The 27,074-nt window shown below is 39.8% G+C and overlaps 3 protein-coding genes and 1 long non-coding RNA gene across 5 annotated transcripts in view; 2 read left to right on the top strand and 2 right to left on the bottom strand.

The window, feature by feature from the left end:
* The window catches only part of LOC311052606 (ribonuclease inhibitor-like), a 436,715-nt gene that overhangs the window by 140,064 nt on the left and 269,577 nt on the right, over window positions 1-27,074 (top strand). The window lies entirely within an intron of this gene.
* LOC311051629 (uncharacterized protein) lies at window positions 1,059-15,871 on the bottom strand (the record flags this gene model as incomplete). The annotated part of the gene is made up of 4 exons (XM_084066209.1): window positions 15,762-15,871; window positions 13,752-13,810; window positions 2,174-2,873; window positions 1,059-1,421 (listed from the first exon to the last, which is right to left on the bottom strand). Exons 3-4 carry the CDS (start codon window positions 2,861-2,863, stop codon window positions 1,059-1,061), a joined length of 1,053 nt encoding a protein of 350 aa, XP_083922335.1. The 5' UTR covers window positions 2,864-2,873; window positions 13,752-13,810; window positions 15,762-15,871.
* The window catches only part of LOC311052611 (uncharacterized protein), a 36,638-nt gene continuing 29,108 nt past the window's right edge, over window positions 19,545-27,074 (top strand). The window contains exons 1-3 of one of the 2 annotated variants that reach the window (XR_014601527.1): window positions 19,545-19,637; window positions 20,327-20,674; window positions 21,059-22,291. Coding sequence is in view for 1 of the 2 variants with exons in the window: in XM_084067650.1 (XP_083923776.1) it covers window positions 19,562-19,637; window positions 20,327-20,674; window positions 21,059-21,276 (642 nt within the window). In the remaining variant the exon portion in view is untranslated. Of the gene's footprint in view, window positions 19,638-20,326; window positions 20,675-21,058; window positions 22,337-27,074 lie in introns of those variants that run through there. The other variant, XM_084067650.1, reaches the window with a different exon arrangement.
* On the bottom strand, window positions 24,129-26,721 carry LOC311052613. The gene is made up of 3 exons (XR_014601530.1): window positions 26,461-26,721; window positions 25,894-25,987; window positions 24,129-24,676 (listed from the first exon to the last, which is right to left on the bottom strand). It is a non-coding gene; the product is annotated as an uncharacterized lncRNA (long non-coding RNA).

Raw genomic sequence — 27,074 nt, 5'->3', positions numbered from 1 at the left:
TTGAATTGGTGAGAGAAGAAGAAATATGACCAAAGTTTTGTCATTTGTCTCAGGTTTGCAAATGAATGACACCAAGTTTTCAATGTCTTTCCGTTTTGTTATCAACCAGTTTTTGTAGTCTAACTCTTTATCAGTTTCACTGTCAAGGTCATGCCTGCCATTGCAAAACACCCAGCTGGTTTGCTGGTAAAGGTTGAGTTTTTTAATTACAGCATTTGCTTCACTTTGAAACAGTGATGGTGTATGAAGGTTTGCTGCTCTCAGGGATCTGTAAGAACAGCAAACTCCTTCCTGAGCTGAACAAGGATCAAAGTCCAGCACACAAAATAGTTTTTCCAATTTGCTGAGAAATGTTAAGTGTTTGTGTTGTTCTACCTGACTCTTGTTCACTACAACAACAAATTGTTGGTAATAGTCCAGACTATTTCCTCCACATGTTAACAAGTTCTTCAGCTTTTCACCATGGTCAGCTTCTCTTCTCAAATCCTCATTTGTGTTCAGTGGAACCTGTTGATGATCTGAAGGATAAAAAAATCTTTATGAATGGAAAAAACATTTGTATGTGTGTTAAAGACCAGCTAAAATGGCTTTACACAACCATATCATGATGTAATTCCTGCCTGGGTGTGTCTCAGCCAATCACACTCATGGTGCAGGTGAAATGAAATCCACTTGGGCTATGAGATCCTACAGTTGCACATTGCCGTTGCACACCTACAGTATGGTCGCCCACTGCAACAAGGCACTGCTGAACCAAGTACTGCATTGTCTATTTCTTTCTATAATTTTTGTCCCTTGATTTTAGTATGCTGATTAACTTTAAAAATTAGATAATTTCTAAAGCATATCCACCATCTTCATTCACATTCAACAGAGTGGCACCGCCCTCTAGCATATATATCATTATAAATCGGCTCTGTGTGGTATGTGTTTGTTTGTAAGGAAGTTACAAACAGAGGCTTTTCTGTCTTTATTTATAGTGTGTAGTGGAGATGGAGATGTCATTTATTTTGGCATCTATTGTTATTAACTATGTCCCCATTATGATCACGGACATGCTATAAAAGTGTGAAAATATATTTTTTCATTTCAGCTGGTCTCACTTTAATATTGCAAGTCTTAGACTGGACAGTATAACCATTTCTCTTACCTATATCTTTCTTCAGGTGTAAAACAAGGTCAGCACGTGACATTTTATCAAGGACTTGTAATGTGACATCTAGGGCTGTATCCATCCCATAGTGTTTTGTCATTAAGTCAACAAGTTGAACAATGCTTTTGTCCTCCACATGGCTACGTTTTATTGCCGGAAACCAAGGCACTCTAGATATTAGCAGATAGAAGATAAATGTCTCCATTTCTTCTTTCCCCAGGTCTTCTAAGGTTTTCTGGAGAAGGATTGTCTTCCATGGCATGTTAACCTATAATGTAAGAAGTTAAGTCATATTTATTTGTAGGCCAATATGTAGCTCTTAATTACTGTCTCAAGTGGATTTAAATGCCCACATGATCTTGAAGAAGGCTGGAAAAAAGTGCTATAAGATATAAAGAAAACTAGAAAAAGTGCTCCTCGGAGCACAGGTCTCCATCAGGTCAGGTAGGTTATTGTGGGCCAGCAATGTTCGGAATTCAGTCTCTGAATTCCGAACAAAATTCAAAATGTGTTTTGCTTAAATTGGCCTGCTGGTGGCACTATAACAGGACAATGTGAAAATTTGGTTTAGCTCTTTGTTCAAAATGGACCATTCCTGCAAACTTTGGATCAGGATGGATTATGAAAATCGGACAGATCCGTGTTGATCAAATGACTATGATACTGTTTTACTATACTATATTTGCGTGATGTTTGGGCAAAATCTGTAGGAGTAATACAAAATAAAAGAATAATAAGTCAAATAAAATAATGTTTCACAGGCCCATGTGAAACATTTGGGACAGAGGTTGCTCTGGCATCCAAGGAGTGTGCGTGCACAGTTTCACGGTGATCGAGCAAACAGTGTCAGAGATGATTTGTTCACAGACGGACAGACGGACGAACGGACTGACGGGGGACAAAACATAGTCTCGGCCACACCTTCGGCCTGGTGGAGACCATTACACATGGATCTGGAGTGTGTAACACATGTTGTGTCCTTTGCTACTAAGATGAAGAAATATTGTAAAAGTAACTTACGTTTACTTCACTTGATTTTGCAGCAGGTGGTTTGGGTTCTTTCTTTTGTGAAGCGTGTTGCTTCGGTGGCTGACGTCTGTCCTCAACTTTGACTGGTTCTTCAGCACTGACGGGTACCAGTTCACTGGCAGACAGGTCCGGTTGTCTTTCAACATGTTTTGGTGAAACTGTTGGTTCACTGCTTACATGTGTGCTGGGTTGTAGTGAAGGTTCACGTTTTCTGTCCAATTTACGAAGCTCAGTTTTCAGAATCTTCACTGCAGGACCACTTTTTACACCTAGATCCATAAGATCTTGCTTTGTGAAGCAAACCAGGCAGTCTCCTGACACCTCTTCCTCTTGGAGACGTTCTGCACATTTAGAGTACAGCTCCACGTAATTCACCAGCCACTGGTACACTTGCTCCTTTGTCCATTTTTCCACATATGCTGGCCATTGTGATTCATGTTTCGATCCACTTTTCAGACGTTCTAAAAAAGATATGATTTTGACAGCAGGTCCATGTTTTATTCCCATGTCCAGCACATCTTTCTTCTCAAAGTCAAGCAGACATTCCCCCTGTACGCCATCTTCACAGAATGTGTCTGCGTATGTGTGATTAACTTTGACCTGTGTCGTTAACCACCGATGAACTTCTTCCACGGTCCATTTTTCTACCTCAGGTGGCAGATCACCTCTTGAATGGCTCATGTTGGATCAACTAAACAATAAAAAACAGAACATGGATCATAATAAGCATCACTTGACCCTTTCAATTCATGAGCAAAAACAAGAGACAGAGAGACAGGAAAGAGTCCATTTTAACCATGACAGAATAATCAAGAACACCGTCCTTGGTTCTGATGACTCATATCGCCCTCCTAATACGTGAGCCATGTTTTTTCGATTACTTTTTTCATTTATTTTATATATATTTTTCATTGTTTTAAAATCTTTTATTTTCCAAATCTTCCTAATTTAGAACTGAACTAGGTAGGTTAACTAGGTAGGTTGCACTTTCAACCGGTCATGTGTAATGCTACCCTCGACAGGCGATTGGTTAATATATCTCATTTGGAGCAAATTATTATTACTAGTCCATACCCGTGGGGGGATATGCGCCCACCCCCAGCACCCCACCCCCCCCGCCCCCCGCACGCGTCCGAGCAGCTCATAGTCACTAAGCGTATACCATAGCAATGGAAAAGGACTCATCTTAAAGCAGCACTATGTAACTTTCCTCTTCTACCCCGGATTTGAACCCGGTTGCGCCAGTGCTGAAATCTTTACCATTGAGCTATTCAATTTATCCCCTGCTTGCTCAGGGGATAAATTGAATCTTGACCATCAGGTCAAAATTTGTGTCAGATCTAGGTGAGTCATGACCTTTGACACGATCTAAATGTAGCAGGGAGACAAAATACAACCATTATATTATATTTTATTAACATACTCTACCATACAGATGGGACAAAGTTACATTTTATTCATAAAAAGTGACATAGATTTTTAGCCGCTAGCTGAAAGCGCGGCTCTACAAACTGCATCAGACATCATCATCCGCGACATGTTCGCGACACCTATTTGTCTATTGGCTGTCCTGGCTGTCCTTCACCACTTTACAGCCAATGGGGAGACACTACTTTAAAGCCAATGGACGGCCAATGGACGGCCGTCCTTTGCAGCACCCGCCTCCCCTCGCAGCACCGCGGCGCAGGGGAGGCGCCCCCTTACCTCTGACTGCAAAGGTCTAATAGTGGCCAAACAACGGATGCACGCTTAAACAGTACTTGAGTAAATGTACTTAGTTACTTCACATCGCCCGACTTCACACCGACTTCACATCGCCCGCCCCCGCAGGGAACGGGGTTCCCTGGCTCAAAATAGATGGGGGGGGGGGGGGGGGCTGTTGACAAATACATATTAATCTGGGGGTCCATGAACATGTTTGAGGCGTTTTCCGACGGCGTTTTCCTTTCGCCTCCGAGGGACCCAAACCAGAAGAGACGTGAAAGGAGTTGGGGAGAGCCTGGCTGTGTTGTTGACTGACAACAGATGCACGCTTTTATGCGAAACAACAACAATACAACCTGGCGCAACAGTTGCGTGCATTAGCGCAAGATGAGGACAAAGGAAACGTATGAAAAGGCTACTACAGTCAAGTAAGTTGGACTGAATGACTATGCCCGTGCCGTGGGTTTCAATCACCGTCACACAGAGTACTCACACACGCACATACTGTCTGAAATACTCTGAAAACAGCCGATCTACAAGCTCACAATCATTGTACAGTACTGGAGTAAATGTACTTAGTTACTTTACACCTCTTAACACTTAACAGACAAACATACGTGTTGAGGCTCCGAAGTTCCGAACATCTCTACGAGCCACAACTCACTATCTCTCGCCCCTAAACACGGTCGCCCCTGATCGAAACGGTCTGGGGTGAGCGATCAGTGCCGTTCTGCCTCGCCCCTAAACACGGTCGCACCGGATCGCAAAGAACGGTCTGGAGTGAGTGATCTGCTCTGCCCTTCAGTGCATATTTGCATGCACATAATGATATTGTTGTTGTGGTTAAGTTGAAATAAAAGTTGCACAAGTTGTAACAATAGTGCTGTAGGCCTATCATTACTTTGTTGCAGTAATCAATTCATTATAATACGTACAATGACTGACAGAATATATATATATATATATATATATATATATATATATATATATATATATATATATATATAATACATGTATATATAAATATATACATATAAAATATATATTCCAAATATTATTTAACTTCTTCTTTTCAAGATCTTTTTGAAAATAGCCGATCTACAAGCTCAAAAAGCGTCGTGCATGCAACACTTTGCGAGCATGTAGATCTGCTATTTTCAAATAGCCAATGTACTAGTCTGTGCTACTGCTCGTATGTATGTATGTATGTATGTTTATATGTATATATATATATATATATATATATATATATATATATATATATATATATATATATATATATGTATATATATGTATATGTATATATATATATATATATATATATATATATATATATATATATATATATATATGTATATATATATATATATATATATATATATATATATATATATATATATATATATGTATATATATATATATATATATATATATATGTATATGTATATTCCAAATATTATTTAACTTTTTCTTTTCAAGATCTTTTTGAAAATAGACGATCTACAAGCTCAAAAAGCGTCGTGAATGCAACACTTTGCGAGCATGTAGATATGCTATTTTCAAATAGCCAATGTACTGGTCTGTGCTACTGCTCATGTAGCCTAGTCGCTTCTTTTGGCCTTGTTTTCATAGAACTGACTGCTTATAATTATTTCACTCATGCAAGAGAGCCTAGTCAGCCTACGTGAAACATAACATCACACTTTTGCGGATTCCCCTGTATTGCACGTTTAGATGGAGAAGCGAGGCTGCGCCATTTTCACCCTGAAAGGCGGTTTCACTTAGGATTAGGGTTGCACTTAACTTTCATAGCCTAAGCATAAGTAGGCTAGGCTAACTATTTTTGTTGTTGATACAAATTGTATTTACTTCTACTCAACTACATCTCAGAGGCAAATATTGTACATTACATTATAAAACATACATTTACCACTTTAGCCCTATTTTACACCTACAAGTATAATACCTACTTGTAGATCTGCTATTTTCAAACATTTTAGTACTTTCACTTTTGGAACTTTACGTACATTTTGATACCAATACTATTGTACTTTCACACAAGTACATTGACACACACACACACACACACACACACACACACACACACACACACACACACACACACACACACACACACACACACACACACACACACACACACACACACATCCTTTATATTGGTAGCCAACCGATGAACCTCTCTGTGGAGTTATTTTGGTTGCATTGGAATGGCTGAGATTTCATTTTAAAGACCACTTTTACATTTTGTGCTGCAGATTGGGGCAAAAAAAGCCTGCCGCTAGCGGCTATATCATGACTTTAGTCATTTCTTGTTTTTAAATCTACAAGCTCACAATGTATGTGAGCTTCTTGTATTTTCAAGGATATGAATAGGGTTCAAGAGTTAAAATAGATTTTGATGCTATATCAACACATTTTGCTGGGGACCCCTGAGTGTGTATTCATGGGGCCTAATCGCTTTTTTGGGCTTCTCTCTTCAAATATGGCAACACTGATGCCAGCCATAAACCGTGTAGATACAGTATAGCTGCCATGCAGGTGACAGAAATGTAATGATTACAGATTCACTGCTGAATGATAGCAGAGAGCCAAACAAACATATTTGATCCTAGAAAACAAATTAATGTGCTCCAGTTTCCAGCACAATTTCTTCATGTATTCATTGCATACTGTATGTATACTCTCTGGCACATTTTATTCGTCCACTTTCAGTATGTACAAAAGAGTTTATATGTAACTTCTTTTGTGTGAATACAATGTAATTCAGTCCAATCTGTATGGTAGAGTATGTTAACACATATTATACAATTGAGGTGGTTGTATATTGTCTCCCTGCTCTTCTATTGAGGCATTTAGATCGTGTCAAAGGTCATGTCTCACCTAGACACATGGAATCAGACAGAAATGTTGACCTGATGGTCAAGATTCAATGCAAGCAGGGGCCCTATTTCACGAAAGGTGAATTAGAGCTAAAGCCTGGCTTTAACACCTATCCTGCCTTCATTTAGCCAGGATTAGGGATGAATCGGTTTCATGAAAGCTGAATTATCTTGAAGATTAGTTTAGCCAGTTCACCCTGGCTATGTTTAGCCATGACTAGATTTCACGAAAGAGAATTGAAGCAAGCCTACTTTAGTTACCATGGCAATTTAGCTGTGAAGTTAGCCTGGTCAGAAGCAGGCTAACAGCCAAGCTTACTTAAGCCAGTGTTCTTCAAGTTTTTCCACAGTTAATTCAACACATGTGTTTGTATATGGACTCATTTTAATGACCCTGCATTCAAATAAAATGAAATAAATAAAATAAGATATAATCAAATGAATTATATTACTGAAATAGTGTGTGACCATGAATCATAATTGTTTCACAATGACTCATGTGATATGTCATTGTCACTCTGTTAACACTATAGTTCATATTGTTGTTAGATGTTTGATAATATATTACAGATTTTTTTAATATTATAAAAAATGTCTGACATGATGCCCCCGTGCGTCCCGTCACGGCCCCCGTTGCGGTCCCGTCACGGCCCCCCACACACTCTGTGTGTGCTTGCAATACTTTGCCACGCTTTCTCCCTGGATCTATTTATTGCATTTTATTACATTTTACTTCCTTGTATGATTTCATGAGCTGCTGCAGTGCTGCTATTCAGCCACAGAGAAGAACGCCGCTCTGGTTTTGGACTCCATGATTGGTCAAGTTCTGCTATCGACTTTCATGGTCTTTTATAGAAATACGTGAAGCCTGGCTTCATTATCCTGGCTCGGCACAGCCTGGCTTGACAAGGCCTAGCTCGACAAAGTCGCTCCTTTTCAGCCTGGCTTGGCGCATGGAACGGAAGGCTATACGGACCCGACTTTGTCAAGCCTGGATTTGACTTAAGGCCAGGCTTATTTAATTCAGCCTGGCTTTAACACCTATCCTGGCTTAATTTAGCCAGGATTAGGGATGAATCGGTTTCATGAAAGCTGAATTATCTTGAAGATTAGTTTAGCCAGTTCACCCTGGCTAAGTTTAGCCATGACTAGATTTCACGAAAGAGAATTGAAGCAAGCTTTCGTGAAATAGGGCCCAGGCAGGCTCTATTAGCTCAATGGTAAAAATCATCACAAGTCAGCACTTGCGCAGGAAACCGGGTTAAAATCCTATGGGGAGAGATTTGTCTCAAAAGTATTTGTGAATCCAATACCAAGATGCACAAATATTCTTTGATTTACAAATATGTTTCCATGATTTACAAATGTGTTTCCATGATTACATACAAATGTATTTTGCAATCTACAAACACAAATTATTTATTTGTGACTTTTGTCAATTTGAATTTGTAATTTTTACAAAAAAATATTATACTTGTGTGTGCATTTATCATAAAATATCATTTGTAAATCATCTATTCTGTGTGTGAATTGTTGGATCTTATTTGTGAGTAGACCAACACACGCATACATTCCTTTTTCCTGTTACATCATTTTGAGACATCACGACATCACGCTTTTTTAAGAGAATTGTTACAAATGTATTTTCCTATGCACAAACTTACTTGTAACTTGTAAGTTTGCATTTAAATACATGTGCTAAGTTTCACACAGTGTTGGAGAGATTCACTCTCACTTTGTGCAGATCTGTGTGTTGGTGAGATTCATACTTTGTGCAGATCCGTGTGTTGGTGAGATTCATACTCTCTGCAGATCTGTGTGTTGGTGAGATTCATACTCTCTGCAGATCTGTGTGTTGGTGAGATTCATACTTTGTGCAGATCTGTGTGTTGGTGAGATTCATACTTTGTGCAGATCTGTGTGTTGGTGAGATTCATACTTTGTGCAGATCTGTGTGTTGGTGAGATTCATACTTTGTGCAGATCGGTGTGTTAGTGAGATTCATACTCTCTGCAGATCCGTGTGTTGGTGAGATTCATACTTTCTGCAGATCCGTGCAGATCCGTTAAGTTTTGAGACAGGCTTAACATTCTTTTGGTGAGATTCACTCACAAATACCTGCAGATTCAAATGTGTGTTTGGACTGCCCCATCCCCACCCCATGGCAATTACAGCCAGGTGGGCACTGCCACTAATCAGGAGGGATCAGTTAGACAGGAGGGATTTCAGAAAAAAATGGTATTTGGGGGTAAACGTTAGGAAGTTTGCACACATGTGGCACTACATTGCAGCAGCGTTATAGCAGTGTCAAATATTTCAAATGGCCATTGCTCTGATCAGCGCGATAGGACTCGATTTGAGCGCCACATAGCAGGCTGAAAATCGAGTCATCTATATTTTCCAATGCTGAATGGTTTGGTCAAGCGCTGACATTTTTTTTTACCATTGAGCTAATAGAACCTGCCTGCTTGCTCAGGGGATAAATGTAATCTTGACTAGCAGGTCAAAATTCGTGTCAGATCCTGTGTCTAGGTGAGCCATGACCTTTTGTCTCAATAGAAGAGCAGGGAGACAAAATACAACCACCCCAATTGTATAAGTTATATTTATTAACATACTCTACCATACAGATTGGACAAAATGACTCTCTTCTCTTCATTAAAAAAGTTGCATAGTGCCGCTTTAACATACAGTACAAACTGCTAGCCAGCTACCTAGATTGTAAGGTGAGCTGTGTAATAGACATCACAACCTTACTAACATCTATGAAATCCACAATTTTACAGTGTTACGTTAGGAAACGTGCAACATCATTTGTTCATGCAAGAGACTTGAATAATATCACCCTCTCCAACCCCCCAAAATAAAGCTGTAATCCCACGTTTTATGTCCTCTCCTGATGTGGAAACAACTTAAACCATATACTTATTTGACCAATTTCCAATATAATTGGCCCTCCGGTTTTCTCTGAACACCAAATAACCGAAAATGGACTATCTACAATTTCACAACATGCATGATAACGTTACTTGTGACACGTTGAGACACGTTGTGAGCTTGTAGATCAGATGTTCACTATTTGCCCTGAATAGGAATGCTAAGATTCAAGTGGTTGTGTAAGACCCAGGATTTGAACCTGGGTCTTCCGCATGGGAGCCAAGAGGGAATCCCCACTTGGCAGGGGAGATATTGGGCGTAGGAGCTTCAGGAAAGGCTACTTGTCAACCTGTTAGTTGTCCTACCTAACACCAGGGAGAAGACACTAGTATAAAGCCCCAAGGGCCTCCGGTCAACCATGTAGAGTTTAAGTGGTTAAATATAGTTCACTTTATATAGAATATCCGTTCCCATTATGTGTCGAAAGACATGGCTTTCAGATCTACTGTAGTACATGAGCCAGACAAGATTTCATTATCGAAAGAGTGGGCAAAACCAAACCTATATTAAATTGTTCATAGGGTCAATACGAGTAAATAAATATATGATAACCTCTCCACAGAAGTAGCTTTTTCATGGTTATCACACATTTTGTTATTTTCCCCATACGTACATGACAGGTGAAAAAATGACAAAATTTAAAAAAGAGTTATCATAATGAAACTTCCTGAGTTGATTACTTACATGAAGACGATGATTTATCGTATTACAAGTTTTCTGAAATTGTACATTTAAATATGCAAATTAGGCATTTAGTCCATGAGCCTGAGCCCCAAAATTGAGCCAGATATTGAATATTCCATCGTTAAAAACCTTTCACTCCAACATCTTAACAAAATGAAATAAGTATGTTGACTCTGGCTTTGTCCAATGTTCCAATGTTGATTCAGGAAAGGTATGCAAATTTGGGCATATTTTCCTAATGCCTAATTTGCATATTTAAATATACAATTTCAGAAAACTTGTAATACGAAAAATCATCGTCTTCATGTAAGTAATCAACTCAGGAAGTTTCATTATGAAAACTCTTCTTTAAATTTTGTCATTTTTTCACCTGTCATGTACGTATGGGGAAAATTACAAAATGTGTGATAACCATGAAAAAGCTACTTCTGTGGAAAGGTTATCATACATTTATTTACTCGTATTGACCCTATGAACAATTTAATATAGGTTTGGTTTTGCCCACTCTTTCGATAATCATTGCTCAATTTTGGGGCTCTGGCTCATGTACTAATCAGTCTTTCAACCGTGGGTACCTTGGATCCCAGGCCAGGGCAGGTGATAATGGTCTCCATGTCTGCCTATTAGGCCTACTAAACCATGGTCAAAGAAGAGAAGAATTAATAGGAAAGAGTAAAGCACAGCACAGCGGGGATCATAAACCTTGCTTATAAGCTTACACTAATGAAGAATGAATCAAATTACTTTACTGAATAATGCTGTGTGAGTAAAGCTCCCCAAACATCTTGGGGACAGGATGTTACTGCAATACAACACACAAAGAGTTACTGGTTACTGGACGCGAAGGTTACCTCGTATGACTGATGCTTATCATATGAGTGATGGAATTAATTGTTTATTATAATAGAAACAAATCCACAGTGAGGCCTTTTAGGAGTAACCTGAAGAAGAAGCCTGCGTCACATTCAATACTTTCCCCATCTGGCGGATTCAGGTTATTTTAGCAGTTGCATCCATTTGATGTTTTCTTTATAGAAATGTGGAATTAATCATGACTGATTGTTTTATGTTAACAAAGGACATCTGCATTTCAGTTTGGTTGAAACATTACCCTTTAAAGTGATGATGGGAGATAACTAGACTAAAGGTCACCTGGACATGGGGTCAGCCCAAAAAGTTTGACAAACAACAATTGAGGAACCAAACTCATATTAACTGATATACTGATTTGTAACTTATGTATTAGTGAGCAGACACACCCTATTACATGGGCACATTTCCTAATAATGATAACTAAGGCAATCTGCTACACTTCCCCTTCTTGAGATTCTATTCCCTTTTCTGTGGAAGTTCTTGATCTCTTACTTCCCAGTAACTGCTGTCAACTACATCGACGTGTCATCTTAGGTCACCAAGTCATTGAGTGAACTGTTTTTCATGGCATGATTACGGGTGGTCCATGTCTCTCTCTTCTTGGCTAATGTGGAGTTTCATGTCTCATGTCATTTTCTGGCTCGAACCTTGCCCTGTACATATTCTTCAGGTATGCCAGCATGAAAATACTACTGTCACAAAGACACATAGTTACAAAAGGTAAAATACATTGGGGGCCCCTGGTGTGACTATTGTCATGGCAGGCCCCTGAACAGTGTTTGTGCCAAGTTTGGTGCAGATTGGTGGCAACGGTGCACCTGTGGAACCCCGGGGGCCCCTGATGTGGCCCCTGAGAGCCACACGTGGCCCCTGGTGTGGCTATTCTGATGGCAGACCCCTGACTAGTGTCTGTGCCAAGTTTGGTGCTGATCGTATCATGTGTGTGTGTATGTATGTATGTATGTATGTATGTATGTATGTATGTATGTATGTACTGTATGTATTGTACAGTACGCATGTATGTATGTAGCATGAACACCTGCAACTGATTAAATTAACATTAAATGTCTAAATATGTAATCAAGCAACTGTCTGAAGTGCACACAAAAATACAGATAAGTAGAAAATAAAATAAAATAAGGGGGTGCATATGGATCACTTCTTTTAGTAAACAGTTTTCTGTAATGGTGGCCTCTATTTGCATATTTAGGAGTAGGCTTACCACTAATTACATAACAAATACCGTACACACATTGTCTGACCCTCAGAACATAGATATAGACACTTTATTTTTCAGTTCTGCTTGCCTTGTTGAAATTGTTCAACATTGGCAGCCATTTTTTAATGCAAATTAGAAGGTTAAAAACAATCAAATTTGTATGGGAACCATATTATTCAGATTCAGCAACCTTGAATTATGTAAAATAGTCAGCTTCCCAACTTTTACCCCCAAATACATTTTTTTCTGAAATCCCCGTCTAACTGATTAGTGGCAGTGCCCACCTGGCTGTAATTGCCATGGGGTGGGGGTGGGGCAGTACAAGCACACGTGTGGATCTGCAGGTATGTGTGAGTGAATCTCACCAAAAGAGGGTTCAAGCTTGTCTCAAAACTAAATACACGTGATGGTGTACTCTCAAATGTATATTCAATAGCACATGTATTTAAATGGCAAGTTACAAGTTACAAGTAAGTTTGCAGATAGGAAAATACATTTGTAAAAATGTTCTTAAAAAGCGTGATGTTTGTCTCAAAATGATGTAGCAGGGAAAAGGAATGTATGCGTGTGTTGGTCTACTCACAAATGCAGACTCAACAATTGACACACAGAATTGATGATTTGCAAATGATATTTTATGATAAATGCACACACAAGTATAATACATTTTTGTAAAAATTACAAATTCATATTTACAAAAGTCACAAATAAACAATTTGTGTTTGCAGATTGCAAAACACATTTGTGAATCATGGAAACACATTTGTGAATCGAATCATGGAAACATATTTGTGAATCATGGAAACACATTTGTAAATCATGGAATATGTGTGCATCTTGGTATTGGATTCACAAATACTTTTGAGACAAATCTCTCCCCATAAAATCCGGGGTAGAAGAGGAAAGTTACATAGTACAGCTTTAAAAGGATCCCTGGCTAATAAGCCAAATATGTCTTAATACATTATAATTGCCCTCTATAACTAAAATGTCATTTGTCCATAATGACATCATCAACTTGCCACGGGCATTGCCCCTATTGAGTAAAAGATGAACTATTTCTAAAATAAATGTAATATTTAAGGTGTTTTTAATTTTACATTTAGTTATAGAGGACAATTATAATGTATTAAGGCATATTTGAATATGCATATATTCTCAGGAAGAGGTGATGTTGGGGTGTTGTTTGTTTGCATATTTAAAAGGGATCCTTTTAAAGTCAAACTTACAAAAATGTTGATTGATTCCTTACCTGCAGTACTGATGATGCAGATCCAACAGAAAAACACTGTTTTATCCACCTTTCATCTCCTGTAAGGCAAGACAAGTTTATTGGTATTGCACATTTCAACAAGGCAATTCAAAATGTAAGGAAAGACACTATAGGGATGAACGACAAGATTTTCTATACAATCCAAATAATACCAAGGCTTGTATCCCGTTATACCTATACTTTTAAAAGTGTTCTTGTACTTAAAACAAGGGGTGACTTCAATAGCACATTGATTAAAACATTGATTAATGTGGACATAAAAGATTATACTGCATATACTGATAGCCTGCATTAGTGTTACTGAAAACGGCCAGTGAGACTTCTCTCTTTGTTTTCTGTTTAAGAGCAGCAAAAACAATAATAATTGTTTTGACTTTTTACACACACACACACACACACACACACACACACACACACACACACACACACACACACCCACACACACACACACACACACACACACACACACACACACACACACACACACACACACACACACACACACACACACACACACACACACACACACACACACACACACACACACACCATGTTGTTTGTTGGAGTGGAATAACTCCAAGGAATATCTCTGCCATATCCGCATTCCCTATCTCCGCTCATTGTGTTACTGACTGCATTTGATGTAGTGTGCGTGTCTGTGTGTGTGTGTGTGTGTGTGTGTGTGTGTGTGTGTGTGTGTGTGTGTGTGTGTGTGTGTGTGTGTGTGTGTGTGTGTGTGTGTGTGTGTGTGTGTGTGTGTGTTGTTCTGTATGAGGAACTGAGGGAGAGGGCAGAAGGAGAAGTAGCTCTGATCCGTTGCATGTGTGTCTGTGTGCATCTGTGCGTCTCTGTGCGTGTGTGCGTGTGTGCGTGTGTGTGTGTGTGTGTGTGTGTGTATATGAGGAGCTGAGGGAGAGGGCAGATGGAGAAGTACTATAGTTTTGATCCAAAGCTACTACATTTTATTTCTTTCACAGCATTAGATACACATTCTGTTTCTCATTTGTTCTTAATTTAAAAAAAAAAATCCTTGGTATCAATATTAGAGAGCATTAAGACAGAGTAAAAATATATTTGAATACAATTAAAAACAAGACGTTGAAAAAGTAAAATGGAGCAGCGAACAGAAAGGTAGCGCTTTAGTATCAACAGATGTGCACAGCACTGTCATACTGCACACGGCAGTCACTGATTGGCTATGATATAAATACTAGTAAACCAATCACAGCTTCATTGTGACATGAATTAACTGCTGACTCATGAGACAGAACTTCACCAGTTCCTGCATGGCTGCCTCTCTACACCATACACACTCCTATACACCAGCACACAATGTACCACAAACGCTCCAAAATACACTCTAGAACTTTTAAACAACACACGTAAACCTTAGTAAACACAACAAATACTCTAGTACTGATATGTACATATTTTATTTGTAGGCTACCTAGATGTGTAATTCTTCCCATTATTTAAGGGCCTTGTTTAATCTTTATAAAGATTAAACATTAAAGCATAAAGATAAGGAAAACTTAAAATAATTCTAACTTTCATTATTTTCTTTCTTTTTAACTTCATATTCACCATAAAAATATTGCCATGACATACACTATTGGTAAACATACAATACAAGAAAGATGGATGAGTGTATATAATTTGCTTTTGTTTATGGTAAGCAATTAAAAGCATTGCATGTCCATGTGTACTGTATGAAAAGTCTTCTTTTAGTAGTGTGCAAATAACATGTTAAGGAATCGAGTGATTACTCACTGATTGTTTTATATGTGTTTAAATGTTTACTTTGACTCACCCCCACATAACTGCACAGAAGTATCTAAGATTGTGGACACCATTCTATGTATGTAGTGTTTACATAACAGTAAAGTGAACAGCAGAAGAGAAGAGGGAGTTCAATGCTATAAAGTTTACTTTCATTCATTTAATATCAAACTACACAAAAAAAATGATTATGATAAATGAATTACTCACCTAGTGAAACATGATGTGTCTTTCTGCTCCAGTCGAGTGTAGCTTTGTGCGCAGTTTTCTGTTCTGCAGAAACGAAACTTTGCAGCTCCCCACATCCTGCTTGCCTCACATGTTCACATAACTGTGAGGTCAGTCTTAAAGTGGAATGTCACGATCACAGCAATGAGACACTTTTAACAACAATACATCTGCAATACACATGTAGTTACAAGAACAGAAGGAAGGGAATGGACAAACTGTAACCGTAAAAAAAAAATAGACTATAGTTGAAATGGCTGCAGAAAATGTATCCACGAGCCCTGACAGGGGATAAGACCCACACCAAGGGGTTTTGTGTCTTGTGTTCTTGTTGGAGATACCCTCTTATGAGAAGCACGGTCGTCTGAAAAAAATCCCAGTACTCCCTGAATTTGGAGTATGGCGTTGGCACCCCTGGGACCCATAAATTACAACTCCCCTCCCTCGCAGATACCTACCCTTCACAGCATTAGAACCCACCCAGCTCCCAAGTGCAGGCCCTTCTCCTTTCCACCACTGGGGCAAGGAATACCAGTCTAAAACTCAGGGATAAATATATTCCAAAACAGCCTGACAACGCGACGCGGGTTCGAGTCCCGATCCCAACACTGCATGTCACTCCATTTCCTGTCAGCCTATATTATCCTATCAATAAAGTCATAAAATAAAATAAAAAAACATCTCAAAAACAACAGGTCAAGGAATTATTATTATTACGGTGCTATTAAAAAAATGACATTATGAGGCATACCTTCAAATTGAAAAATGTCCACAAACAGTGATAATTGAAAAATAATTTTCATTTTGGCATAACATTCTCAAACCCAGGACGTCACGTGACAAGGAGGAGAAAACCAAAGGTGAATAAGCTACAGATGGATTTAATAAATATGTACATAATATTAAACAGTTGAGAACGTGTCAGCAGTTCAGTGGTTATGTTGTTTAGGGTGGAAAACACTGTCTGTACAGTCATAATTATATTGCTTCTCAATGGGTGGGTCGAGACCCCAGACATCCAAATAGAACTAGGCCTTTCAGTACAATACAGTAGGAATGTCATATTAGTAGATATGTTGGTTAATGTAAGTGATATTTTTCTTGTTAAAATATGTTTTAAATGGCTCTATATTCCCATATTCCAGTGAGCGCATCTAAACTAGAGCTTTAATCAGGCCTGACAACAGTGACCAGGCAGAGTCCGACAAAACCTTGTCCGAACCAGACCCGAGGACCGACCTGGATCACCTTTTATTAAGATCCAAACCCCATTACAGCCCCAGATTGCACTGTTTTGATGTGCCGAGGAGGTGTGCTCACTGCACTTACTGCATTTACAGTCAATATTAGCTGCAATATTAACGTTAACTTTATCTTGTTGGATTCCAAAATATGCATCATATAATATTAACCCATTCACTGCGGGAAAGCATCCGTGTCATCTGGGACGTATCATCAGTGTTGTAGCCTGGGATCAACAGGTGTTTCGGGTCTCGCAACAACATACACTCTCGCCCAGGTGACCCAGTCGGGGTTGATCAAGCCCCGACTTACGTCCCAGTAGCTACCCACGGTCAGTCCTCTTAGGGAAAGACAGGGCCACTCAGTCCGCTTCTCCGGAACTACTCTTGCCGGGACTGGGGGAGGTTGGCACGTGGAGGGACTAGGCTCTGTGGATGGCCTCCTGTCCGGGCCCCTCCTTCGTCTCACCAGGTCCAGGACCTGAGCGTTGCACCAGACTTCCCCCGATCCAAACATTTCCTTCTGGCGTGATGGTTTCTTGGCCCGTGGTGGTACTGCAGGTTCCACTTGCGGCTTGCTTGAATGGCCCTCCTAAAGGCCTCACCGTGGATTTGTTGGGCTTCTTCCTCACGGAAGACACAGGCTGTGGCGCCAACCCATACTGCCCTGCCAAGCTAAAGAGCAGTAACTACGAAAACAAAAAACACTGAAAAATGGGTTTAAAAGTGATTCAACTGGTCAGCCAAATGAGATATCGGCATACAAGTGATATTACACTAATTATACATCTGTTCTTGAGGTAATTGTTCATCCCCTAAAATCACGAAGGCTAATTTGCCCTTTGGGATACACAAATAAGTCGGTGTGTCCAAAAACATAGTTACTGCACTTTGGCTTGGCAGGGCAGCATACTGCTCCCAGATGCTGTCTACATTCCGGCTGTCAACCGTCTCTCCGGTGGTCACCAAACTATTCCTGGTTGTCACGTAGTCTAATCCAATTCCTATGAGCCACGTATCAGTGTTGTAGCCTGGGGTCATCTGGTGTTTCGCCCCAATTTACGACCCACAGTCAGTCCTCTTAGGGAAAGACAGGGCCACTCAATCCGCTTATCCGGAACTACTCTGCCGGGACTGGGGGAGGCTGGCACGTGAAGGGACTAGGCTCTGTGGGTGGCCTATGTGCTATATATAGCACATTGGTTCTCAAAGTCCTTGGGGGGGTAACAGGGGGTCCCAAGTAAAAGTAAATAATATAGCGCCACAATCATTTTAACCACTTTAACCATTATTTTATACTTATGGCTATTCAAAAATAGCAGCTACTGTATACAAGCTCAAAGCTTCATCGTCAGGCATGTTGTTTTTTAGCGGCGCTAAATCCTGCTCTATACCTTGACTTTGTCAGTGTTCACCGTCAACGCTCTGATTGGTCAGACCCGTCAACGCTCTGATTGGTCAGACCCGTCAACACACACACACACACACACACACACACACACACACACACACACACACACACACACACACACACACACACACACACACACACACACACACACACACACACACACACACACACACACACACACACACACACACACACACACACACACACACACACACACACACGAAACCCAGCCGTAGTGTATAGAAACAAATCCGGAACCAGTGAAATATATTTCACGGCATGGATCACTTGGTTCTTGTAGTGTAAAAGAGCCACAAATAGAGTCACCAGGGGGCAGAGGAGAATGTCAACTCTGTCAGAGTTTCTTTGACACCGTGGCAGGAAGACTATACAGGTTTGAAACTAATACAGAAAATACTAATACTGAATTGTGTGGATTTAGTCGTTTCCTAACAAAACACTGTCAGTTTCCACACTTATGAAATGCATGATACATTTTAGACTTCACGAAACATGACTTGAGTTGACAGCACTGTATGTCTACTCTGGCAAAACAAGAAAAAACACAATGTAGTTTTACACAAACAAATGTGTGTGTCAAACAATTTGATACACAGTCAAATTAACAACTGAGGATTTGTGTGTGAAGTTTATCATCTGAGCTCATCTCTGTTTAAACCAGGGGTGTCTGCACTTATTTCAAAAGGGGCCATATTTGAAAATATGAAAGTACCTTAGGGGCTGACAACAGTGTAATATCAATAGTTTGGCAGTGTATTTTCCCCCACATGCATGCACTGCATTGCTATTAAATATACAGTCCAATAAAATGTATTTTGTTCAAATGACAGTGTAGTCTGTGGACATACATGTCTGGTTTAAACTTTGAGAAGCTTAAAGTTCTGTCTCACAGGAGGAGCTTGTTGCAAAACACTACTGAAACCAGGCACATCATCAGTTCCTGTGTACAGTTTCCTCCTCTTAAAAAAAACAACCACCAAAAAATAACTTGTTTCATAGACCACCCAGAGGTATTCACCACACCCACACAGTGAACAACGATCAGCGGAGAAGAGACAGACAAGATGGCTTCTCCTACAGGCCTGTAAGAACACCAGTCTTCATCTAACATGGATAAATACTTCATCTTCGAAGCTTCATCGCTTTGGAAGGTTCTGCTCGTTGCAGCTCAGATTCTACTCACTGGTAAGCCTGCCTTTTCCTGACCTGCTAATTATCTTATTAGTTATTACATGCACATAAGAGCCACCCAGAACAGTTGGTACGATATTTAGTAGGTCGGCTGCAGTACATGTTATTTTTTATTCTGAATACATATAAACACAAAGTTAAAAAATGATACAGGAATTGTTCTGGGTGGAAATAGAAATGCATTAAAGGCTGACATTACAGTATGTACTTATGACACACACAGTGCACTGCAAGAACAACATGACATCACTACATAAACACAAGTACAGTGAAAGACAACAGCCTGTTCATATTTTGTATAAAATGTACAATTTATTACAAAGTGCAAAGCTGGAGTAAATATCGCTCTTAGCCCACACCACATCCACCACCCACAACCGCTCTACCTTAGGTGGTACAGCACCCTGTTTCCTGTTTATGTCTTCATAGTTAAATCTGTGTCTGATTTTTCTGAAAACATTTTTTCTTAAAGGCTTTCTTCTCAATGCAGATTTGTATGCCATTCTTGTTCATAATTAATCTTCTCTGTGTATGACGTTTTTATTTCTCTCTTTTCACTTGCTGCACATTATCTTGATTGATCTTGTTTGATGATATGTAAAGTGCTTTGTAACTTTGTTTTAAAAGGTTCTATAAAATACAATTATTATTTAACACTGTGTTGTCTCCTACTGTACATACAGGCTGCAGCGGGGCAGATAGCTTGAACGAAATGCAGGGCAAAGACATCACCCTTAGATTCCCATTGGGGAGCAATAGAACCATATCTATAAGTTCTGTTGCACTGTATACTGGACCTGGACCATTAGACAACAAAAAGCTCCATGAATGTCCGTTCCTAAGACAGTGCACAACAGACCATGCCTGTGTCTTCAACAACGCATCTATGTCTGCCTTATTCTGCATCACAAACCTGACATTCAACCATACTGGAGTATACTGGGTTGCTTTGTACAAAGCAAACAGTATTGACTTGCTGGAGGAGAGCATGAAAATATCTCTGACGGTCCAAAGCGACAACAGAGACCAAGGTATGAGCATGGGCATAGACATGTAATTTAGATTTTTACACATTGTTTCTTTTAAATGCATTAAGATAGATAGAGTGTGGGTGTGTGCACTGCACTGCACATGCATGAGTGTGTGCATGCGTGCACATGCATGAAACTGTGCGTGTGTGTGTGTGTTTCCATACCATGTGCATTTTAAATGTAGTCGAATCAGAGCTAGCAAAAGTCATCACAGTATTTTGAGTATACTACTCAAATAGTACGTCACATTCCTCTACTCCAGAAAGCCCATACAGACACTGTGACTTTACTCTGAATGTCAACAACACTGTAGGCATTTACATTGTATCACACTTCATTATTATCATCAAAACTACAACAGCTTCTGAATGTCATCCTATACAGGTCTAACGGATGCACCAACTCTGACTACGACTCTCATCACACAGAATGACAGCTCTGCAGCAGAGGCAGAGCCTGTCATGATGATCCTCATCCTCATGGGGGCGCTAGCCATAGCCAAGACAGCTGGACTGCTGTCCTGGCTCACCTGGAGCCAGTGTACATCCGGGGCTGGTATTCATGTTACTAATAGTGTGCCCATCAAGACCATAGACATATAAAGGTAGATGCCTCCTCTGGCTCTGAAGCGTCTGTATGGCGGACGCGCTTCCGCTTCTGGGGGGGCAGCTGGAATTTTCTGCGTGTGTCACAGAAGGGGCCGTTCAGTAGGCCAATCAGAGGCAGGTGGGGGCGGGACAACTAAATTCTGACAAATCCTGGAAAAGACGCGCTGTGGTTGGCCAGTAGTCAACACGCTGTGATTGGCCAGTGCCCGTTCCCCCCGGAAATATGGCGGTCGATCACCATACCAAACAGATCACTCCAACGAACTGCAGAGGCCAATGAGGTATCTAGGTTTCTATATCTATGATCAAAACCATCTGAGCAGTCACCAGCTGGGTGACGCTGAAACTAAATTTCCCCCATGGGATTAACAAAGGTCTCCCTTCCTCCCTCCTACCACTGAGGGATGACTGGGAAAAGTGTGCCGAATACATCATTTTGGGAGGTCCTTGACATGAAAAGGTTTGAGAAACACTTATAGCAACAAACGGTTTTTTTTTCTTCAAAAAGCTGTTAGGATTTAGAAGACATTTGTAGAATCCGCAGAAGCAATAAGATTTTAGTTACAAATGTTTGTTTAAAAAAAAATCTGAAAATGACTTTTTTTCTATCGCTTAGTCACCCCATGGAGACTTGAATTCATGGACATATTTTTGTTTTTGTCGCATTCCTAAGCCAATCATTTGATGACCGGTAGCAGTTCCGGTAGGAGACACAAAGAGTCTCCTTTGTGTCTCCTCTGTGCTGCCTACCGGTCTGCTGCTCATCAAATTATTGGCTCAGGAATTCAACAAAAACAAAAGAATATCCATGAATTCAAGTCTCCATGGGGTGACTAATCGATAGAAAAAAAGTATTTTTTTGGGTGAACTATCCCTTTTACGGCCTTATCAACAGAGAGGGTCTGGTCACAGCTCTCAAACTCAAACGGGGGCGGCCATAGCTGAGTGGTTAGTGAGCCCGCCTGGGGAGCCAGAGGCCCTGGTTGTCCCAAGTACGATTCCAGGCCAGGTCAGCAATGTGTTGATGTGTGTCCCTGAGCAAGACTCAGCCGCTCACTGCTCCTACTTGTTATAGAATGGGTAAAATGCAGAGGACAAATTTCAAGTATGTGCATATATACTGTGACAAAAAAATCCCCAAGGAGTGGGGCCTATATTATATTATATTATATTATATCAAACTAGCGACACAAACTAATCAATGCTAAGCAATATAATATAATAATATAAATTGGCTTCATCAGGACGTAGGCTAGAGTCCTACTCCTACTGCCGACAGCAGACAGCTGACACCCTGAGCCTGTAGGAATACATGCAGTGATATCACCCTCCCCCGAACACGGGCCAATTGTGTTTGTATAGACCAAATTATTTTGGGGGGTCCCCAGATGATTAGCTTAACATGCAACATTGTTTTCTCACTCAGCAGTAAACAAACCAACATACAGTATAAGTGTAAACAGCGTATCTGTACATTTCTAAATTGACAATTTAATGACCTTTAAGACCTTTTTAATACCAAATTGGCCAAATAGTCAAATATTACGTAAGAAAGAGGCAAACATTGTGAGAATAGCCGATCTACAAGCTCACAACACCTCGCAGCGAGGTTGTGAGCTTGTAGTTCGGCTATTTTCACAATATTTATCTGTGGAACCGAGTCAAACTAAATGCCTACAATTCTAAGTGCTTGTCAGGGTAGGGGGTCCCCAGTTCAAATATGATTCTTTTCGGGAGTCGTGGCCTGAAAAGTTTGGGAACCCTTTGTATAGACGCTCGACAAAGCCAAATGCTTTGTTGGAGCGGATTTGAACCCACAGCCTATACGATACTTTATTATTTTTCACAGATTTAATCTACTGGAGGCAGTTCCACTTATGAAAGGTCACAAATATCATGTACATACAGTAGATCATAATGTTTCAATGCGTACAGAGGTGATACACAGATATGTGTAGGAGGTGTGAACCAAGGTGTGAATGTTTGAACGGATTTGGTTAGTTGATAACGTAAGAGCGGAAACATTGAAGATGGGTGTTGCAGGGGTTTCTAAGTTCAACAGAAATACGTGTTCATTTTTCCATTTAACTATAAGGATAAGGATAACTGACAGTTAACAACGCTGATACCACACTGTTTAACTGCAGTTTTACACTGTGTGAATAGATCCAACTTCTCTTCTGACAAATGTTCAATAGACAAACTTTACATTACTAAATGTATTAGTTACACCTGTTTTATGCCAGATACAGTCTTTTAGAATCCATTTTAAAGTCCTCCTGATATTATTTAAGTGAAGTCCCTGTATGGTTTGGTTCCTCTTTACATCACTTACTGTCTTTCATTTAATATTCTCTCACGTACCTTAATGCAGTGGTTCTCAAACCTTTTCATGTCAAGGACCCCCAAATTGACACTTATTAGCCCGCGGACCCCCATTTCAAAAGATATGCCAGGGACCCCCATAAGAGAATTTTTTTTTTTTACGGCTCTAGCAGTGATTCCCAACCATTTTAATTTCAAGGAACCCCAGTTTGACATGCATTAGGGCTACAGACCCCCATTTAATGGAATTTCTATCACTTGGACCGCAATATATATTGTAAAATCTATGTTAATTTAACTCTGAGAGTGTACAAATGGAACCAAATGGACCCGTTAGGGTCCATTTGGTTCCATTTGTACACTCTCAGAGTTACAGACCCATAAGGGTCCATTTGGTGCCTACTGCCTAATCTATCATTTAGCTGGGGACCCCCTGGAACTCCCTCAAGGACCCCTGGGGGTCCCCAGACCCCACTTTTGAGAACCAATGCCTTAATGTACCAAAACGCCTCAATTGTAAATTGTATCTGGCTAAGTTTGTGTGTGTATGATTGACAATATAGTTTGTCATCATACTAATACAGTATCTACACTTGGGAGTGGTTTCTTCAGGGATAGAGACTTGGGGAAGAAGACAATGGTCTTGTTTTACCAGAGTCAGCTAGCTGACCACACTTGGTGGTTTTGTAACTTTGTTGCCGCTAGTGGGAACGCAGCAGTTCCCTGTTTTATTTTTTAATTCTTTACAACTTTGTAAATACATCGTTTTGTAAAGCAACTTTGGGTACTAAGAAAAGCGCTATATAAGTCTGATGTATTATTATCTTTTCAAAAATATACTGTACATATTGGTTGCAGTTAATTGTATTACCATATTCATGATGACACACAAACAGTTATTACTTGTTAATTATTGAATAAACATTTTAGAATATCATTGCTTCACTTCATCAAATGATGAATGAATTATCTATCATTTCATCCATGTTATCTGAGCTTTGTTGTGCAAAAGCGTACTTACCACCAACAGCTCCATCAGAGTGTGCTCCCTCAGATTATTCAGTCATGACTGCAATGAACACACACACACACACACACACACACACACACACACACACACACACACACACACACACACACACACACACACACACACACACACACACACACACACACACACACACACACACACACACACACACACACACACACACACACACACACAAAATCTGCTGTCAGACAGAAACCTTTTATATCCATGTCAACCTTCTTTTTAAATCATAAAATAATGCCCTACTTCGTCGTATAAGAGTGGCAAAAAAGTAGGTAAATAGACAATCTACATTGTAGATTGTCTATTTTCGCTACTTTTCTGCCACTCTTATGGATTCTACAAGCTCTGAGGGTTTTATCAATATCAAACCAATGAAAAGTATTAACTAGAGCTTACTTTTTTGTGTTAAACAGGAACTTTCCTTCCGGGTGCTTCTGTATTTATTACTACTATCAACAACATTACATGTTTAAGGCAGTAGTGATGAGCAAAATCTGTCTTGAGAGACTACCTTTCATTAAGCCAGAAACTGATTAAAGCCTGATATTTTTGCAACAGGAGCATCTAAGTCTACCAGTACACCAGGCTCTAAACCTGGTAATACATATCTAACCCAGTAGACGTAGTGGTGGTACACATTAATAGTACACTACACATCATTAGTACAGTGGTGACCCCCCACCCTGACAAGCACTTGGAATTGTAGGAGTTGAGGCATGACATTTAGTTTGACTCAGTTCCACAGATGAATATTGGGAAAATATATATTTTCCTAATTTTAGGCTCTTTCTTTAGCCTGGTAAACCGCCCCGGTCACGGAAATCGCATCGCATTTCATGTCCGCTGATATCAAATGAAATGCGATATCCGCGACCGGGTGGTTTACCAGGCTACTCTTTCTTATAGGTAACATTTGACAATTGTACCAATGCTAGAACATTATTTATTAGTATAGTCATGGTGTTATTCTTTTCCCCCCTTTTTTTCTCCTTCATTTTAGACGTATTAAAAAGGTCTTAAAAGTCCTTAAATTGTCACTATAGAAATGTGCAGTTATACTGTGTTACTGTGTTATATGTTGGTTTGTTTACTGTTGAGTGAGAAAACAATGTTGCACATTAAGCAAGGTGACCCTCCCCCCAAAATTATTTGGGGACTCCCCTAGGTGTCCCGAACCCACAGTTTGAGAACCAGTGCAGTAGCACTAATCATCAGTACCAGGTAGTACACACCTGCTTGACTTTACACATGTGATGTTTCTGAGGAAGCTCCACCACCCGGAACAGCACAGGGACCTCTACTGACAGAGGCTGGTACTGCAGCTTACTGCAACCAGGAGGAAAACAGCATGAGAGTTGCACATGAAAACGTTTGTTTACAAAACACAAATGACATTCAATATCTTAAAAAGTTATGAATTACATAATTATTGTTACATATATTTTTGGACCTACAGTAAGTGTGTAAATCCACCTTTTAAAGTACAGAAGTTCATAATTATTTAATTGTATCTATATACTAGTGCAGTGGTTCTCAAACTGTGGGTCATTTTAGATTTTAGTGCCAAAATAGCAGATATACAAGCTCACAGCGCATCATGGTTGTACATCTGCTATTTTTGACCATTTTAGAAAAAAAAAAAAAAAATTGCATTTCTTAACGTAAATCTTCTCTTTAGGGGGTCCCTGGCACAAAATAAATTCAGATGGGGGTCTGCCGGCAATTACATATCAATGTGAGGGTCCTTGACACGATTAGAATTGATGTAGATGTTATGACTAGTTGACAGCATAACTCACTTGCCCAATCGCTCTGGTTTGATGAGGATGTTGAAGTAGGTTTTCTTCAGCTGCTCAGCGAACATGGTGAACACTCCAGGGTCCGCCGTGAAGTCTGCCAGATGGTCCACGATCAGCTTCTCCTCTCCTCTCCAGAGCCCGGGATCCCAGCTGAGTCGTGGCAGCCAGTGGAGCCCACACCCTTCATCTACCCCTTCTTGTTAACCCTTGGTTTATAAACTCGCCCTTGTGGGCTTTAACTCTTCCCTTAAACTGTACGCCTGGGTCACAAACACACGAGTCCTAACACAGTGGTTTCTCAACCTTTTCAGGCCGTGACCCCCTAAGTAATCATATTTGAACTGGGGACCCCCCCAAATAATCATATTTGAACTGGGGACCCCCCAAAATAATAAGCCAATGTTTGACCAGTTTTTATAGAATAGTTTGATGATTACTGTTGATGCAAACGTCTTTTTTCTTTTTAGGTATTTAAAAAAAATAATAATAATAATTAATATATATATATATATATATATATATATATATATATATATATATATATAATAACCATAATATGGTCCATATTATACACACACACACACACACACACACACACACACACACACACACAC

This window comes from Gymnoscopelus microlampas (assembly GCF_963454915.1).
Source record: "Gymnoscopelus microlampas genome assembly, chromosome: 9".
In the NCBI taxonomy this organism is placed as follows: domain Eukaryota; kingdom Metazoa; phylum Chordata; class Actinopteri; order Myctophiformes; family Myctophidae; genus Gymnoscopelus; species Gymnoscopelus microlampas.
Note: the sequence above shows the minus strand (reverse complement) of the source record. Positions and strands in the feature narration are given on the sequence as shown.